Below are 17,425 nucleotides of genomic sequence, written 5' to 3'. Positions count from 1 at the left end.
CAAGAGTAAAAATTCATGATACATAGTTGACAATAAAATTTTATATAATTTCCAAGTTTATATCCCAGTAAATAAAGAAAAATGATTCTAGTGAAAATGAACGGCGTTTTTATTACCGATACCCAGAGGAACGAGAGAGAGAGAGAGAGAGAGAGAGAGAGAGAGTTCATCTGGAAATGTGCACGTGTATTGTGGTACATTTAAATTATTAATTACCCAAAGTTTGATTTTTCTATAATTATGACAGAATTTAAATGCCCCGTCATTTTAAACATGATGTCAATAATAAAAGCACGTGTAGAGTGAGTTTTAAATCCTGAAGATATAAACAACTGACAACATTCAATAAATAAATCGAATGGGGGAAGGCGATCGAATTTAAATGGCCAAAAAGCACGTGGCATCGGTTACCCACGAGGTGAGGGCACTGCACAATTTATTTTCACTTGGGAAAGGACTATCAACTAAATATCGTTTTGACTTTCCGATGTGAAAATATGAGATGGAAAAAGTTGTTTGTGTGAATCGATCCATGGTATTAACTTTCACGTCTGGGCTTGTACATACAAACAAGTCTGGGGTTGCTAAGCACGCCTAAACATATCCCATATCCCTTTGTTTAACGGGACGAACGAAATTGATGCACTGTTTGTTTATCGATCGTAGCCCTAGAAACTATGGCAAAATCGAACCTCTTCATACGAGACCTTCGTGTGGAAACCTAACTAGCGTGATCATAAAAACTGGGATAATAGAACCAATGGGGCGGACAGCGGGTATAGCTACTCCAATGACAGCATATACACTGACACATAAAGTTGCCAATCTTTCTTAAAACTCTCAAAAAGAAACAAAAGCAAGCATGTATTTTGTCCAAACTTAATAATCATGCCCTTCGGGTTTTCAAGTGGTCTTGTCCATGGTTGGGTATTTCGACTACCTGTCTAATGATTTTTGTCAACTAAAACCTTGTGCAAAGATATTGCGGATCGATATTTGATCTAGCTTCAAGCGCGGTACGCACATAATCGCCCAGAAATAACGGGACACTAGTTCAAACAAGTTTAAATCCTGTCTTTGTTCAAAACTATACATTGAGTGATTATTCATGTAGGAGCTATTCAATTCAAAGTCGTTCTTGGAGAACGGTTTTGTGGCATTTCATAATCACGGTCCTAAAGTTTTCCCAAGTTTGTAACGTCAGACCCCGTCCAGTTGGGGGAAAAGTTTTCCCCAAAATGATTCTGTTTAAATCCCCATGAGACTTTTAAATGTTCATCTTTAAAGTTCATAATATTTATCAATCTATTAATAAATAGACAATTAGTTATTGATTTAATGTTGGTATTTAAATTTCCATTTAAACTCACGTTTTGCAAAGATAAAAGTTTTGGTCAACTTTAAAAGTTTCACGTAGTAAATTTTGATCAAAACATACACCGGTCCCCATTTTATATGAATTTATCGAATGTTATGGAAAATAAACTTTCACTTTTGATTCGTAATGGAGGTCAAGAATGGTGTCTTTTGCAATACCCCCAATCAGGAACTTGTGAAAAATTGCAAAATTCAAGTGGAAACTTGGGGTTTATCGGCTGATCATGAGTTGATGAAACTGAATCAATATTAATTAGAAGCACGTGCACTGAGAAGATTTGTTTGACAACAACAACTTTCAGTAGTTTAAACCCCCCAATCCAATGTCGTGGACAGCATATAATTACGATGGGGGATTTAAATATCCAGAGACTTTTAAATTTCGATTGATATTTATTAACTTACCTGTATGGGTACGCATGTGAGCCTGCAATGATTTCTCTCGGGGGAACACTCGGTTGCAAACTTCACAACGAATACTACAGTTCGACATTGATCCTTTGTATATCAAAGAATTTACAATATCCGCTCTGGGTCGTCCACGCCGCATATTCGGGTCCTCATATTCACTGTCCCCGTCGGCTGAGTCCTCCTCCGGCGATCCCCTGCCGAAATTTGTGGGTGAGGGGCTGTACGGCATCGTTCTGCGCTTTTCACTATCCTAAGAAATCATACAAATGTAAACTATAATCTACTCGAAACAGTCCTGGTAGGTGTCTGAGTGGTATTTAACTACACTGTCATGCATAAACCCGTTAACGTTCCTACACAGGTAATCCGACCAATCGGTTACCTGGTGCTATAAATATAACATAGGGGTGATCTCTTTCCTCTGCTTATTATTAGACCCCTTGGTAGAATTTTAATTACTGAAAGCTTTTTACGTAAGACAGTTCACTTTATCGTCGATTCACGTTGTACATCTATTAATTAACATTACGGCAAAACTTTAAAGCCTTTTTACCTGAGTGAGAAATCGCGCCAAATAAAGCTATATTTGGATTGTTGACGAATCCACTGTGACCTTGTTACCATCGGGATTTTCTAGATTTTACATTACCTTCCTGTATGTTTCCGAGTGTTTCGCGAAATTCCCGAGCATGCTCGGTTGCCCAGCAAGAAACACGCCATATTGACTGTCTGAAAATTTGGAAGGCCGTAAAATCCATTGACATCCTCCAAAAAGAGAGGAACAATGGACTCACAATACGGCATAGCAGTTACTAATAAATTTGACCTTTTCGGGGATGATGTTACTGATCCCATAGAGTTCCTGAAAGAGCAGGAGGAGTTGAAGAAGAAACAGGAACTCGCAAAAGAAAAGGACAAGGGAAAACAAGGGAAGGATAAGAAGGCGAAGAAGCAAACTGCCTCACAGTCCGATAATAAATCCATAGAACAGCCGATCCAAAAGAAGGAAGGTAATGAGTTTTTAGATGTTTTGAACACTTGTATGTTTTGCACATTGCTCCAAATGAAAACACGTGCACTGCAATGTCACATGGTGACTGGAGAAGAGCATTAGGTGAAGTAAACATGCATGATTGAATGAAATTGTGTTTGAGAAGACATAGTAGTTTACAAGAGATCTGAATAAAAATGCACTGTTTGCAGATTTGCATTAGGTTTGGAAAAAAAATTGACATTCGTTTGATATTCCGAGTTTCCAGTGGTTGACCCAACACCACGTGGGTGAGTCTTGACATGCCTATTGTATACATGGTGTCGTTCTATGTATAGCCTAGTCAGGAAATAGTTCGTTTTGATTTTAAACTGCTAAGGCACGGTACTGTTTGACTGAATAGTCCCAAAGTGCACGAATAACTTTCTCAGTACAATTGACTTGTGTGTGATTGCAGACAAACCCAATACACAGTCCCGTCCCCCTCGCAGTGCTCGACAGAACCGGGAACCAAGGGAGATCAAGGACGACAATGACTCCAGGCCTCCAAGGAGGCGTGATGAAAATGCTCAAAATGAGTTCAGGTATTCTTACATAAAGACGCTATGCTTGCAATTATCATCCAATTTTGCAAAAAGAATTAGCATGTAGCAACATTTGATAAGAGCACAAGAATAATTTTACTGATCTGCTTTAACACTAAAGGGAGTGTTTTTTTCATGAAGTTTTAAGTAAACGGACAAGTAGATTCTATAATTTACAAGTCTTGCTGATAGGTAACTAGTCCACAATCGGAACTCCTCGAATGTCTCGCGCACTCGACATAGATCTCGGATGTAATACGATGGCATCCATGAGCGAATTTGATGCATTGTCAATTGTGACGTCACAGCAATGCATCAAATTCGCTCATGGATGCCATCGTATTACATCCGAGATCTATGTCGAGTGCGCGAGACATTCGAGGAGTTCCGATTGAACTAGTCCAGCTACCTAAGGTAGATGACTGATTTGTCAAGTGATGATGCAGGAGGAGGCTTGACCCCTCCTACAAGGATTGGGGGTTCCTTGAAAAATTTACAAAATTCATTTATGCAAAAGTGCATTTCTAGTTAATTTTTAGACAAATAAATTTAAAACTCAAATTTAGTGTCTTGGTTTTATTGATTCCCACAGGGTTTTGACACAATCTGAGCAAACTGGTATATATAGTATAATAGTGAGAAGGGAGACAACAAAGCAGCCACAAATTCTCGGTTGCTTGCTTCAAAGTCTCAAAACTTGGGTATTAATCGTGATGATGCATTAAAAGTTTTCCCAGTTGAAAGCCAGAATATTGTTCTGTTTAGTAATACAAAAATGTTTACCGGACTTCACAGAAACTTTGAAAAAATAGGTCCCAACTTCTGAGAATTAGGTCACCGTCGTTAACCCTTCACCATTTTCTCTATGCAATTTTCCTTCATTACGTTAGATTTTATCTGTTGCAGTCCAACTTGGAATTACCAATTTAAAATATAGCTAGTTGTGGTCACCCTCACAATATTTGAATGAATGTTGATTGTCCGTTTCAACAGATCAGATTCGTTTTCAACAGCTATTAGCCTCCGAGTTTAAACAAGTCAACCATGTTGTGGTTGTTCAGCACTGAATGACTCAAGTTCGAAAGGTGGAAATGATTGGACAATATTACTACTTTTGCTGTGGATCTTCACCTTAAATTTAAAGTTTTAAAATGGTTGACTCATTAGATTAATACTGGTGTTATTACAAAAATATATAAGGTTGGGCAATTTTTATTGAATTGAATTTGATGACAAAATCGATCTTTAAGCATTAAATCTAGTAGATGGATACATCAAGTAATTTATCCAAATCGGAAAGTTAAACACTTGATTTTTTGTTGAATATTTACTTGTATTGTACGTGTGAATGTTGTATTACTGAATAAAGAAATGTGCATACTCGCTGTAGAGAGAGAACAGAAGGCAGTGGTGGTAATTTCAACAGACCAGAAAGTGCTCGTGGACGGTTTGGTAACCGAGGGCGCGGACGGGGTGAGGGCCGAGGCGCCAGGGGAGGCAGAGGTCGAGGTGGATTCGACAGGGGTGGTAAACGGGACTTTGAGCGTCACAGTGGCAGTGACAAAACGTAAGGGTTACAATTAGTTTATTCTATAAATTTCATGCACAATACTATACAAACCAGAAAAACAACATCATGCTATTGATGATGGCAGTCTATGCCATTCCATGGTGGCAGAAAGTTCAGTGGTTTTGTAAATAAATTCACTGTTTTGGTTTTGCTGTAGCAGTGGTGTGAAGCCCACAGAGAAGAGAGAAGGCAGTGGTTCTCATAACTGGGGATCATTCAAAGACGACATACAGTAAGTCAGAAACTGGTTCATGGTGTGGGGTTTATCCTTAGACTAACAAAAAAAAAACATAAAATGTATGTGTGATGACCTAAACCAAAATTTGTGAAGTTTTATCAAAAGTACTGTATATCTCTGTGAGTTTAATAGGTACTGGCATTAAGGGGTGGGATGATAGACAGACCTTGTGATACAAGACATCTTGGTACATCAAGATGAAACAATACCTGTAGGTATCTTGTTATGATGAATGAAAATATAGAACAAAATGATTATATGTCTTATTAAATTAATAAATGGAAAGAGTATGGTTTAATAAAAATCGAATCGCATTTACTTAATTTTCCTAACTCAATTTCTTGATAGGACCTGGTTCTGTATCGTTTTGTAGCTACATGTATATTACTGCATTTATGGGAGAGAAATATTGGTGTGTGTGTATTGTCCCACCTCTAACTGCCATCACTCATTTTGATTACCCATGCATGTTTTTTTAAATCGGCACATTACTGACTAGATTTTTAGCTCACCTGAGCTGAAAGCTGAAGTGAGCTATTCTGATCGCCTGTTGTCCGTCTGTCTGTAAACTTTTTACATTTTTGACTTCTTCTCCAGAACCACTGGGTCAATTTCAACCAAACTAGTAGAAGTCGATACAACCTGACACTATCCCGTTTATGTTGACTCTAGTTGACAGGGGTCGAAATCAACTTTTTCTACCACAGGCTAATTTTAAGGTGTTTTTTTTTTATTTTGTCCATCATTACTGAGACTAGTGTGTCTACAGGCATCGTTCGGACAGCTAGGACAGTAAGTTACACAAGTCATATGGTGCAATGTTTAGGTCTCTTGATTATCGCACCTTTAATCCACAACCTGTTTACTGCAGGTCTAGATCCAGTCTTTCAATTTCATGCCACATCAGGGTTGTCACAAATGATTTTTCAAAACGAATCCCGAACGCGTGGTTTTATAAGCAGCACGATCACAAGCCCCATGAATTTTTTTCGATTATCGTCTACACAGTGAGCAATGCACTCGTCATCACTACAACCCGACCTCAATATGACATTAAATTAATTTAGATAAGACATAGACTCTGAATTTTTTTTTTTTTTTTAGATAAATGAATAACAAAAACCTCATACTTGGAATTCGATTTAAACACCACTGTAGGTGAACAGGACTCATGACACATGTCTATATTTTTCATCATCATGTGATGTCCGACCTCTAAACATTTGTTTGACTCCGAGTTTCTTTGAAAAGTCTGGATAGAAACGGTTGTTGAAATCGATCATTCATGTAAACGTTTGTATGATTCAGAGTGCAAATTTAAGAAAAGCAAATAGCACATAACCGTATAAAACGAATACAATCATAGTTTGTAAATCACCACTTGCTAAGATTTTCAAGTGTCCACTATTTTTACTCGCTATTTTTCAAATATACTCGCATTTTGCGAGTTTTTCGAGCCCTGAATTGATGATAAAATTGCAGTGGTATCTCCGCATGTGACTGGCTTGTAGTGCCACCGTTTTTGTTACACTAATCACATACAGGTCCATGTTTACCCAACTCCCTATAGTGTATTCCTTATAGGAGTTCTGAGATTGATCACTGTTATTTACCTTCACCTTTTTAGGTCACCCGAGTAAACTCAGGTGACCTATTGCAATTGGTTTTCGTCCGTCGTGCATTAACAATTGAACATTTTTAACTTCTTCTTTATAACTACCAGTCCAATTCTTTTCAAATTTGGTATGAAGCATCATTGGGACAAGGGGGACGTAAATTTCAGGACTCCAGCACCACTGGGGCCCTAGGGGTAGGGCAAAAACTGCCCAAAATTGACCATTTTTCAAAAAATTTCAAGAACCAAACCAAAATTGTAAATTTCATGATCCCCGGGGTAGGGGTTCTGACCCCAGGGCGGGGCAAATCTTGTTATATAGTGTTTATGTGTAAAACACTTAAATTACATCTTCTTTAATGTTATTGATACTAGATTGAAACTAAATGGATATTTAGAAAGAACAGAATTTGATTATTCCAGGGGTAGGGTTTTGGTATGAGGGTGGGACTAAAATGTTCAGTTATTAAGTGTGTGAACATTAGACATCTTTAACTTCTTGATAACTATCATTCCAATTCTTTTCAAATTTGGTATGAAGCATCTGTGGGACAAGGGGGACATAAATTGTAAATTTCAGGATTCCTGCACCCTTGGGGGTGGGGCAAAAACTTTCAAAAATCTTCTTTTGTACAACCGCACGTGTAAGAAAAACTAAATGCCAAGTGATGTAGAGCAGGAAAGCCTCCACCAAAATTGTGAATTTCATGATCCTTGGGGTAGGGATTTTGACCTCAGGGCGGGGCCAAACTTCCTATATATATAGTGTTATGTGTAAAACACTTAAATAACATCTTCTTTAGTGTTATTGAAACTAAATGGATATTTAGAAAGAGCAGGTAGTCCTTTATCAAAATTGTAAATTTGATGATCCCCGGGGTAGGGGTTCTGACCCCAGGTTGGGGCCAAATTTAGTATACAGTATCTATCTGTAAGTTTGCTGATACTGTATAAAATCTAAATGCATACATATGTTCAGCAACAATATAAAACAAGATGTGTAAAATTACCATTTTTTTGTACATCCTTTTCTGCTATTCCTTAGAATTTAGCTTAAATATTCAGAAGAGGAAAAAAATTTTTCTAGATTTCATAGCCCTTGGGAGTAGTGATACTTTTTCACTAGTACTCAGGTGACTGATAAGGTCTGTGGGCCTCTTGTTTAGTTTTATACAGTTCTTGAAATATATTTCTGGTATCTGAGATTTCAAGATTTTTATCAAATAATGAAATGTATTTTGAACTATGGAATTTGAGTAAGTGAAATTTTTCAAATTGGTAAATTGCAAGAACACATTATAATAGAGTGATTTTTCAGACCCATTTTAGGTCAGAATAAAAGGGGAAAGCAACCCAAAACATTTTTAAAGGATAAATGATAGGATTAATTATATGATGAAAAGTTTATATATGACTTAAATAAGCTTCAACACAAATTTAAAAACGTTGAAATTCCCACTATCTATAGAGGCTGCTATGATGTGGAACTTTTTTGTAATCAAGACCACAAAAATCAATTTTGATGTCGCACCGTTCCAGTTTTGATGAGATTCGAAGATGTTCATGTGGTAGATTTTACAAATAAATAGGTTAATGCCTTCTTGTCAAGCATTTAATTACACCAATGTGAAGAGGTGAAAAAAAAAAAATTCGTTCTTTCTTCCCCCCCCCCCCCCCCAATCCTGATCCCACCAAGTCGTCTGAAAAGAAAAGACTATGTAAACTGTGGATCCATCATTTGCGCAATGACAAGTTGAGATTCGAGACCCTTTTTTTGAAGAAATGTGTACCGTCTGCCTGGTTTGCAACTTAACTGAACGTCTTTTCTTAATTTCGTCTTGCAAAAGAACCGGCTCAAATTTATATGACCTATACTTAACTGGTCATGACTTGTCATTTTTACAGTGCTGCTGATGAAATAAACAGGAACCGACGTTGTGACGTCATAAATTTTAAAAAATCCGCACTCTTGGTGGCGGGTAATTTAAAATATATTATGGATCAATATTGATTTAAACGTTAAGCAAGGATTGTTGTTGATAAAGACTCATTTACTATATCAGTAAGTGATACTTCATTCCTGAAAGCAGCAATGTGGTTAGGGTTGCCTTTCCCTTTAAACAAAAAACAGATAAGGATGTAAAATAAGGGAAGAATGAAATCAATTTCTGTTTGATTACTTGTTTGAAATGATAGCTTATTTACAATGATTTTGGTTTTTCCCAATTTGACCAAAATGTTGAAAAATCACTGAATGACTTATGTATTGTGCATGTCAATTTGTTCTATAGAAAATTGATTTCTTTTGAAATATTGTTTCGAGTTCTTCTATATCAAATATTTTACATTTCTTATAACTAAAGCAATTTTTCGTGGTTAATGCCTAACTAAACCAATGCCTAAATGGAGATAACTGATGTACTCGATTGACAAGGAAAGTGTCAGGTTTGTGTAGGTACAAACTGATCAGACTTCCGAAATTTGAATACCTCAAAACTGAGACATGTAGTGATCTTAGTGTGGTAAGAAAAACGCAGCCACCTGACCATCATGCATTTGGTACACCAAGATCGATGAAACTTAATTCATCACTAGGATGAAATATCGCTGAAATGGTGATAATGATTCCATCATAAAAACTGGACCTGAACTGAAATTTTAAAAAATGGAATTGAACAACATGACTTGCTGACTTGCGGTTTATTTTCGGGTACATGTTGCTGCTTGGGTCTAAGGCATTTCTCCCCCAACCCATGCCTTTGGAAAATTTTGAAGATTAGAAGTTCATGTGAGCATTTCTTTGTTTTGGGCACTTGGCATTAAAGTCATTTGTAAAGTGTCGGCAAAATGTGTCAATTTACATGTATGCGATCGAAAAGATGAGAGCTTGGGCAGTTTACCTCCTGTGGGACACAATGACGATATTTTCGCATAACTCGTTAAAATGCATGACCAGTCGAGGACCAATGGGAATCGCCGTAATTATTCCCAGAACTCTGTCAGCAGTAATGGTGGCGCCCATGAAAGTGTGCATGTTTTGTTGTGTGCCACTATCAAAGGTGTATATAGATGAAAACTCATGATTTGGCACCCAAGGTTTCAGACGATGGGACAGAACTTGTTAAGCATAACAAGTTCTTAATTCCCTCTATCTAGCTGGTATCCCCACAAGCCTAGTGACTTTACAAATGTTATAATCAATATCTTCAAAATGCTGGGGGGGAAATATCAGTGCTTCAGAGTCTGACTACTTGTTTATAAAAGTCGTATGACCAATGGTTCACTTTTGTTCTTGTATGATGTAACAAACTAACAGTGTTAGTATTTTCAATATTTAAAAGTTCAACATAATATGTAGAAAGGTTATCATAAATTTGCACAAGATTCAACTCCCAATGAATGCTATGTAGAGTGGGTTTCTTTGCGAAATAACCTGTTATTTCTTAATGATACAGACGCTACTTTCATTTTGCTGAAAAGAAAATCAGGATAACCAAAAACAAAACCGGAAATAGTCTTTGCAGGGTTCGACACTTTACTTTTTAGGCATTATTCCTTTACTAGTCTGCGGGAAATTTTATTAGTCCGTCATAAAAACAAAAATACATGTAATTTATAATTAATACAATGCACTTATAACATAACCAGTCTCGATTTTTCGTCCTTGGAAGATTCCTGGAAATCTGATTGGCGAGTCCGATCATACTCCCGATCATGTTCTTTCTTCTCAATACTTGTGTCTACCTTTCGCTTTTTTAATACTCTTGGTATCTGCTTTGAAAAAGTCCAACAGCTTCTGTAGCTTCATGGACTCGTTCAACCAGACACTCAGTTGTCTCTGCAAATCTTCGTCAGATTTACGGAGAACGCAGAGCGTCTGGTTATACGAGACTAGTTACTACATTGTGGCATGTGTCAAACTAATCATGTTTTAAATCAATTACTCCAAGTAAGCGTTGACTTGACTAGGAATTGCGTGACTACCCGCCATGCTAGATAGCTAGAAATACATTGGGGTTTTCCAGTAAATTGTCGACAATCGTACATCAAAAATTTGAACAAGTTGTCAAGCAGAAATTTTTATTAGTCCGAATTAAAATTTATTAGTCTGAGACTAACGTTTGTGTCGAACCCTGCTTTGTGAAGTGTTTGTAAGAATGGCTTACTCCCGAACGACAACATCAGTATTTCATTCAATTAATCGTGATACAGCACAACTTTTTTAGCTCACCTGAGCTTTTTCTGATCGCCTGTCATCTCTCCGTCTGTAAACTTTTTACATTTTTGACTTCTTCTCCAGAACCTCTGGTCCAATTTCAACCAACTTGGTCAAAAGCATCCTTAGGAGAAGGGCTTTCAAGTTTGTTCAAATGAAGGGCCATGTCCCTTTCAAAGGGGAGATAAATGCAAAAATAGGGTGGGGTCATTTAAAAATCTTTTTCTCAAGAACCACTGGGCCAGAAGAGCTGAGATTACATGAAAGCTTTGACACTGTGCTGATTCAAGTTTGTTCAAATCATGTCCCCCGAGGTTAGGTAGGGGCTACAATAGGGGATCAAAGTTTTACATAGAAAAATATAGGAAAAATCTTCTCAAGAACCAATGAGCTAGAAGAGCTGAGATTTACTTGCAAGTTTCCTGACGTAGTGCAGATTCAAGTTTGTTCAAAGTATGGCCCCGGGGTTAGGTTGGGGTCACAATAGGGGATGAAAGTTTTACATACAAATATATAGGGGAAATCTTTAAAAATCTTCTCAAGAACCATTGGCCCAAAGAAGTTGACATTTACATGAAAGCTTTTTGACATAGTGCAGATTCAAGTTTGTTAAAATCATGGCCTCCAGGGGCAGGTTGGGGCCACAATAAGGTTTTATATGCAACTATACATGGAAAGTCTTCAGATATGGGCCAAGGTGAGCGATGTGGCCCATGGGCCTCTTGTTTGCCTTTACTATAAAATTTTTACTCTTGATGAAAATCCTGTGTAAAGTTGAACAGTCATTAATTAATGAATGGGCACCGAGTCACAATTATGTCTGAGGTGAAGAAACTTTCACGCCCACTATGTAAAAGTAGGAAATTATTCCTCCCCACCAACTTGCCTTTGTTCATACATGCAAAGTTGTTAAGATGGAATTTCATGGAAGTTGTATATGATAAACTTACAATAAGTAGGTTGATGGGGGCCTATTTGTATGTTGACTATTAAAAGTTGGAAGGGAAATGCAAGACCTTGGAATTTATTTTCCATGCCAACTCGATACAATAAGGTTGTCTGAAATGCCAGCATATATGTTGATAACAATTGGTGAATGATAGAGGCAGGCATGCTTCACCATTTCCACATATTGCGAGTTCAAAAGCAGGTATGAACCTCTGAATGAGGGGAGTGTAGATCGCAGAAGGATCAGTGGATCACTAAGGGTCAAGAGAAATTTTTTATTTTGTTGTATATTTGTCCTTTTGTTTTTCTAGGGAGGAAATGAAGGATAATGTGGAAACGGAAACAAAGGAATGGAACCCATCAGAAGACGCGGAGAACCAGGACCCCAAGTAAGTCCAGTTTTATGTGACATCATAGAATTCCAACTCGTGGAATCGAGTTTAAGCTCCCCCAGAGTTCAGTCTAATTGAAATTAAAATGTTTGATTGGCTCGCATACATAGTACACTAACGTCTCACAACATTGCAATGGGGGTTATGTCCTGGTGATCTTAGATAATGAATAACCAACATGCTGATTTAGCCAATTGCAGCACGGTGAAGCAAGAAATTAGAGAGTTTAAAGTCTTCGTTTACTTTTTGTTTTAGCATGGATATGTTTGGATTAATGGGATTTTTATTTGCCTGTTAATAAAATGTTGCAGAATAGCACAAATTAAATACGCAACATTTGGAGTGGTGTAGGTGAAAGTTCTTTTCCTATTGACGTAATATTTAAGTATCAACTTGTGTAGTAGCTAACCTTCAGGTTTGTTTCCCGGGAGCCAAACGTGCATATAGCATATCTACATTCAATCAGGAAATCTCTTTCATTATCACACTTGTCGTAACACATTGTTCCTAAACTCTGCTTGTAAAGAGAAATTGGGTCTTTACTCTCCATATATAGCATTAACTTCCAGTTTTTAGCCATGCCTTGCAGTGTTATAAATGATTGGGGGGGGGGGGGGGGGGGGGGGGGAGCTTGGAATTTCCAACACCAAAAAAAAAAGTGCAAAGATTTCCACAAGTGATTTCACTTGCTGACATGACCCCTAATAATAAATAGATCATAGTGAAGTACACGAGGAGATCAAAGGTTGTTATTTTGATAAGATTGACCTGATTTCTTGAAGAAACCACTAACCTAGACGAGAACTATAGTGGGTCTAATTTTTACACCGAAATTAATGTTAAGGAACATCATCTACAATTTTGCAGAAACAAAATACAATTGCAAGTATCCTCTTGGCTTATGATGTACTTTGAAATTAAAATGATGACCTCGAGGGCCAGATGAGGGATGTAGCTTTACAATTGGAATATCATTCTGAACAAGACTGGAATATATCAAAGCATTATATAAGCATCTTCATGCAGTGTAGATTTAGATGTGTTCAGGTCATAGCCCCCGTCATGGGAGGTCATTGAGGTGCAAAATGTAATTTCTAGGGCCATCATTGAAAATATTTTTGTTTGATGTACTCCGACCCACATTTTTCAAGATGGGTCGGTAGGCAGGGTTTTTTTTTGGGTTTTTTTTTTTTTTAACGTCGTGAAATTTTTTATTTTCTTCTAAAATAAGGAGAATTTTCTATTTTTCAAGGGAACCCTAAAAAGAAATTTTAAATAGCGGAAAAAAATGGTCGGGTAGGAGCAAATTTGATGGGTCGGTCGGAGTACATCAAACAAATCAATTTTTATTTTTGGCCTAGGTGTTGGAGACAGACAAAACAAAACACCACACCACCACCCCAAAAGTCTGGCTGACTCGCACCCTAATCAAACCATGGGGATCCGGGTTAGAATAGGTCCTCGGTACTCTCTAGCTTGTTGTAAGAGGCGACCAAATGGGGCGGTCCTTTGGATGAGGCTGCAAAATACGAGGCCCCTTGTCGCAGCATGTGTGGTACGATAAAGCTCTTTCCCTGCTCAATGGCCATAAGCGCCAAGCATAGGCTTAGATTTTGTGACCCTTCACCGGCAATGGTATGTCTCCATATGAGTGAAAAATTCTCGAGCGGGATGTTCAACAATATACAATGCATCAACCACACCCTAATCTTTGATATTGTAGGACATTAGTAGTTATGATTAAATGAATGCAAGCATTTTCATTTAGTGTCAATGTTATTGAAGCCGTGCAGCCACAAAACGATGTGCATGTATATATGTGTGATTGACTGATACATCTGTGATAAATGTTAAATGTTGCATTTTCACCATAATGCTACAATGGCATACAAACTTTTTGGACAATTTATTATAGTTTGATTGGGGTTGAGGGCCAAAATGATTGCGTGAGCCACAGAGGGATGGAAGTGTTGCCCGTCACAAATTGTTAACGTAGTTCCACACTCGTGTGACGTCATAGGATTTTGCAAAGTGAATAATTTAATGATAGGAACATAAATTTTGTTGGAATCTTTTTCAATAGTTATTGTAAAAAATCTTGTTAGCCATAAAATATTTCAAAATTCTTAGTTATATTTGAATAGTCAATTATATGTTTCAAAATATTGAATCCAAGGACAATAACTCTGTTTTCATTCAATTATTTATCAAGTCCATAATGCGATATATTTCCTTTATTTTTGACAAACATTTTACCAAGGTGATAAGGAATCATTATCTGTGTTTTTTCATGAAATTACATACAATTTTAATCCCGAGTGATTTAAATAGCTCAGCTGTATGGTGCCAGACTTCAGTTTTTGATGGGGGTATACATAATCTGGAAGCTATAGATTTGAAATTATTAAGGAAAGGTATGGATTTTTTCCCATGAATAACTATAACAGATGTAACTCTACTAATATAAACAGAAAAAATGATATGTAAACCATGCTATAAGGGAAATGCCGTCCACATTTGTTTGTTTTTTAACATTTTGGGGAATAACACTAATTCAATATTTTTCCACATATTAATCTAAAACTTGATGAACATATTGAAAATGACATGTGTTTTAGTTATTGACATGTTTCCCGATAAATGCAATTCAAAAAATATTTTGTTGTTTTTATATTGAAATAACAACAAATAACTGTTTCCAATGAATTTCATAAAAATCTACATCGGGGTATATGACTTTAGTGGTGTATGTAATGAAAATTAATATGGAAACCCTAAACTGTTTTGCCTTTTTTCATTACTCTGAATGTTTATTTATTGATTCCAAACAAAAAAATGCTACCTAAACCCCAAAAATCCAGGACTAAGGACCTACCTTAAAATCATGTAGGCACGCTGGTAAAGACGTAGTGTATATTTGTTGAATAATAGGTTTTGGTTTTTGTGTAAGCCTTGATTGCAGCTCAGGCTTCTTGGGATTGTTATTGCTGATGCATTTCTTGACTGTCTTATTGTTTTGGAATAGGACAATTATTAAATGAAATTGGACTGTTGAGGGATGAGAATATATGCATTGTCAGGTATTGAAATTGTGCTGTGAAAGTCTTTTGATGTAATCAGTTTTTAATGAAATTTGAGATGTAGTGTTTTTAACTTGTAGTGAAAGCACGGAATCAACTGAACAACCCACAGAGGAAGCCCCCAAACAGATGACTCTTGATGAATGGAAGGCCCAACAAGAAAAGAATCGACTACGAAACCAGTTTAACATTCGAAAACCAGGTGAGGGTGACACTTCAACCAGCCAATGGAAGAAGGGCACAGTCTACCGAAAGAAGCTGGAAGAGGAAAATGAGGAATCGGATGAAGAGGAGGAATATGAAGAGGTAATACTGTTACCTTGTAGCATGAAGACAACATAAACTATAGAAATAGTTTGTAAACTGAAGGATATTTTGTTGTGAAGTATTCTAGAAAATACTGCAATAGTAGACAGAATTTCTCACTATACTGGAATGTAATTCAGTTCTGCCCAAGACCTACTTTAGATGCAAGACTTTCACTCTATTTATTTGGAAGGGTTGGAAATCTTGGATACGATTAGGCAAGAGAAATTAAAATTTTTAATTCTAATATGCAAGCACACAAAGCATGGAATTATTAAAATGATTAACGGAGTAAATTGTGATGGAGGTAGAAAGCTGAGGATGGTTTGGTTTTATAGTGTTCTGTGGTGGATATTGAGGGCATTATATAATGCTGAACAAGTTTCTAAAGATAAGTCTTGGCGCAGCTGTAAACGATGAGCTAGATAAGCTTGAGAAGGGAGATTATAAAAAAAAAAATTCAACAGAAGAAAAAAATTGTACTGTTTAAAATCAGCTTTGGAAGGGAGATTCTAAATAAAAATGTCAATGGAAGAATTTTTTTTTACTAAAAATAGAAGAAAAAATTGTATAGTTAAAAATTAAATTTCTCTTGTATTGTGACAATTTTTGCACTACAGCAATTTGAAACAGTAATCCAGGAAATTTTATTTAAATTACTAGTACTGAAGCATAAGAGCGATGTACAAAATATCCTTGGTTAAGAGCATATGAATAAAAAGAGTTAGTGGATGTCCTAACCTGTAATTTCTCTCTCTTTCATAGGATGAAGAAGCTGCCAGGCAGAAGAACTTGGTGAATAGTTTCAAGTTTGTATTCAATACTGACACCAGAAGAGGAGGACGTGGACGGGGTCCCAGAGAAAGGAGAGGTGGAGGTGGTGGTGGTGGACGTGGCAGCCGCGGAGGAAGAGGCGACAGACGGGGACCTCGGGAATCTGCCCCCAAGTTCGATGATGAAAATGACTTTCCCAGTCTGGTGAAGACTGAGGCATAATGCCCAGCAATGCTGCTTACAATATTTTCCCCAAGTACTATACAGTTTCATACTGCGTGTTAGGAACTTGCTTGAAGAAGCGAAAATATGGGAGTGAAGTTTCTTGCAGGACACAACTCAATGTGAATCCATCTTTTCATTATTTTGTATTATGTAAATTTGTTTTGTCCACATTTCTGTGGATGTTGGTTGCACTTGGCAACCAACCAAGATCTCGACAACAGTAATCATGGTACATAAACTTGTGTGAATTGTCGGAACTACAGTGAACTGCCTGGAAGAGAGATGGGACATATTAATTAAAAGTTGGTGAAAGAAAGACGTGATTGGTTGTAATGACCTTTTGTACTGTGCTAAAAAAGTGCTTTGTTTAGGTATTTATTATTCGTTTACGATGTTCAAACTACCGTATGTAACAAATGATGCACACACCACACCATGAGCATGTTAATTTTTTCATTTACAGACAATTCATTTAATATTGACCATGAAACTGTTATGATTCAGTTTGTTATAATGACATTAACAAATTGATATTTGGTGTGAAAAATATTTGTAATTAATTGTTTATTTCACTTTATTTGAAGAGAAATAAACTGTGGTATATATACCTCTTCAAATGTATGCTTTCCTGTCTGTCCCTGATGTTTAGAATTTGTGATTGAATGAAAGGCGAGATTAAACTTTCATAGATAAACTGA

General features: G+C 36.8%; 2 protein-coding genes across 4 annotated transcripts in view; one reads left to right on the top strand and one right to left on the bottom strand.

Moving 5' to 3' along the window:
- Positions 1-2,469, bottom strand: part of LOC125670870 (zinc finger protein 367-like) — a 12,022-nt gene extending 9,553 nt beyond the window's left edge. The window contains exons 1-2 of the mRNA XM_048906301.2: positions 2,342-2,469; positions 1,783-2,038 (exon numbers count right to left, since the gene is read on the bottom strand). Of these exons, the coding sequence (XP_048762258.1) occupies positions 1,783-2,017 (235 nt within the window). The 5' untranslated portion in view covers positions 2,018-2,038; positions 2,342-2,469. The remainder of the gene's footprint in view (positions 1-1,782; positions 2,039-2,341) is intronic.
- On the top strand, positions 2,419-17,425 carry LOC125670869 (plasminogen activator inhibitor 1 RNA-binding protein-like). Of its 3 annotated transcripts, none has more exons than XM_048906300.2 (7): positions 2,419-2,798; positions 3,237-3,363; positions 4,754-4,930; positions 5,094-5,165; positions 12,262-12,339; positions 15,503-15,728; positions 16,494-17,425. In XM_048906300.2, exons 1-7 carry the CDS (start codon positions 2,573-2,575, stop codon positions 16,722-16,724), a joined length of 1,137 nt encoding a protein of 378 aa, XP_048762257.1. In that variant the 5' UTR covers positions 2,419-2,572; the 3' UTR covers positions 16,725-17,425. The 3 variants fall into 3 exon arrangements, with proteins under 3 accessions (XP_048762257.1, XP_048762256.1, XP_056019480.1); XM_048906299.2 differs by having other exon boundaries at positions 2,436-2,798; positions 5,091-5,165; XM_056163505.1 differs by lacking the exon at positions 5,094-5,165 and having other exon boundaries at positions 2,436-2,798.

This window comes from Ostrea edulis, chromosome 4 (genome assembly GCF_947568905.1).
Source record: "Ostrea edulis chromosome 4, xbOstEdul1.1, whole genome shotgun sequence".
Classification (NCBI taxonomy): domain Eukaryota; kingdom Metazoa; phylum Mollusca; class Bivalvia; order Ostreida; family Ostreidae; genus Ostrea; species Ostrea edulis.
This window is presented reverse-complemented; position numbering and strand designations above follow the sequence as displayed.

What these genes read in the sequence shown, in the direction of transcription:
- LOC125670869 (XM_048906299.2), top strand. Translation starts at nt 2,573, where the DNA reads ATGGACTCACAATACGGCATAGCAGTTACTAATAAATTTGACCTTTTC. An exon ending in GCCGATCCAAAAGAAGGAAG is followed by an intron (nt 2,799 to 3,236) that starts GTAATGAGTTTT and finishes GTGTGATTGCAG; the next exon opens with ACAAACCCAATACACAGTCC. An exon ending in CACAGTGGCAGTGACAAAAC is followed by an intron (nt 4,931 to 5,090) that starts GTAAGGGTTACA and finishes GTTTTGCTGTAG; the next exon opens with CAGTGGTGTGAAGCCCACAG.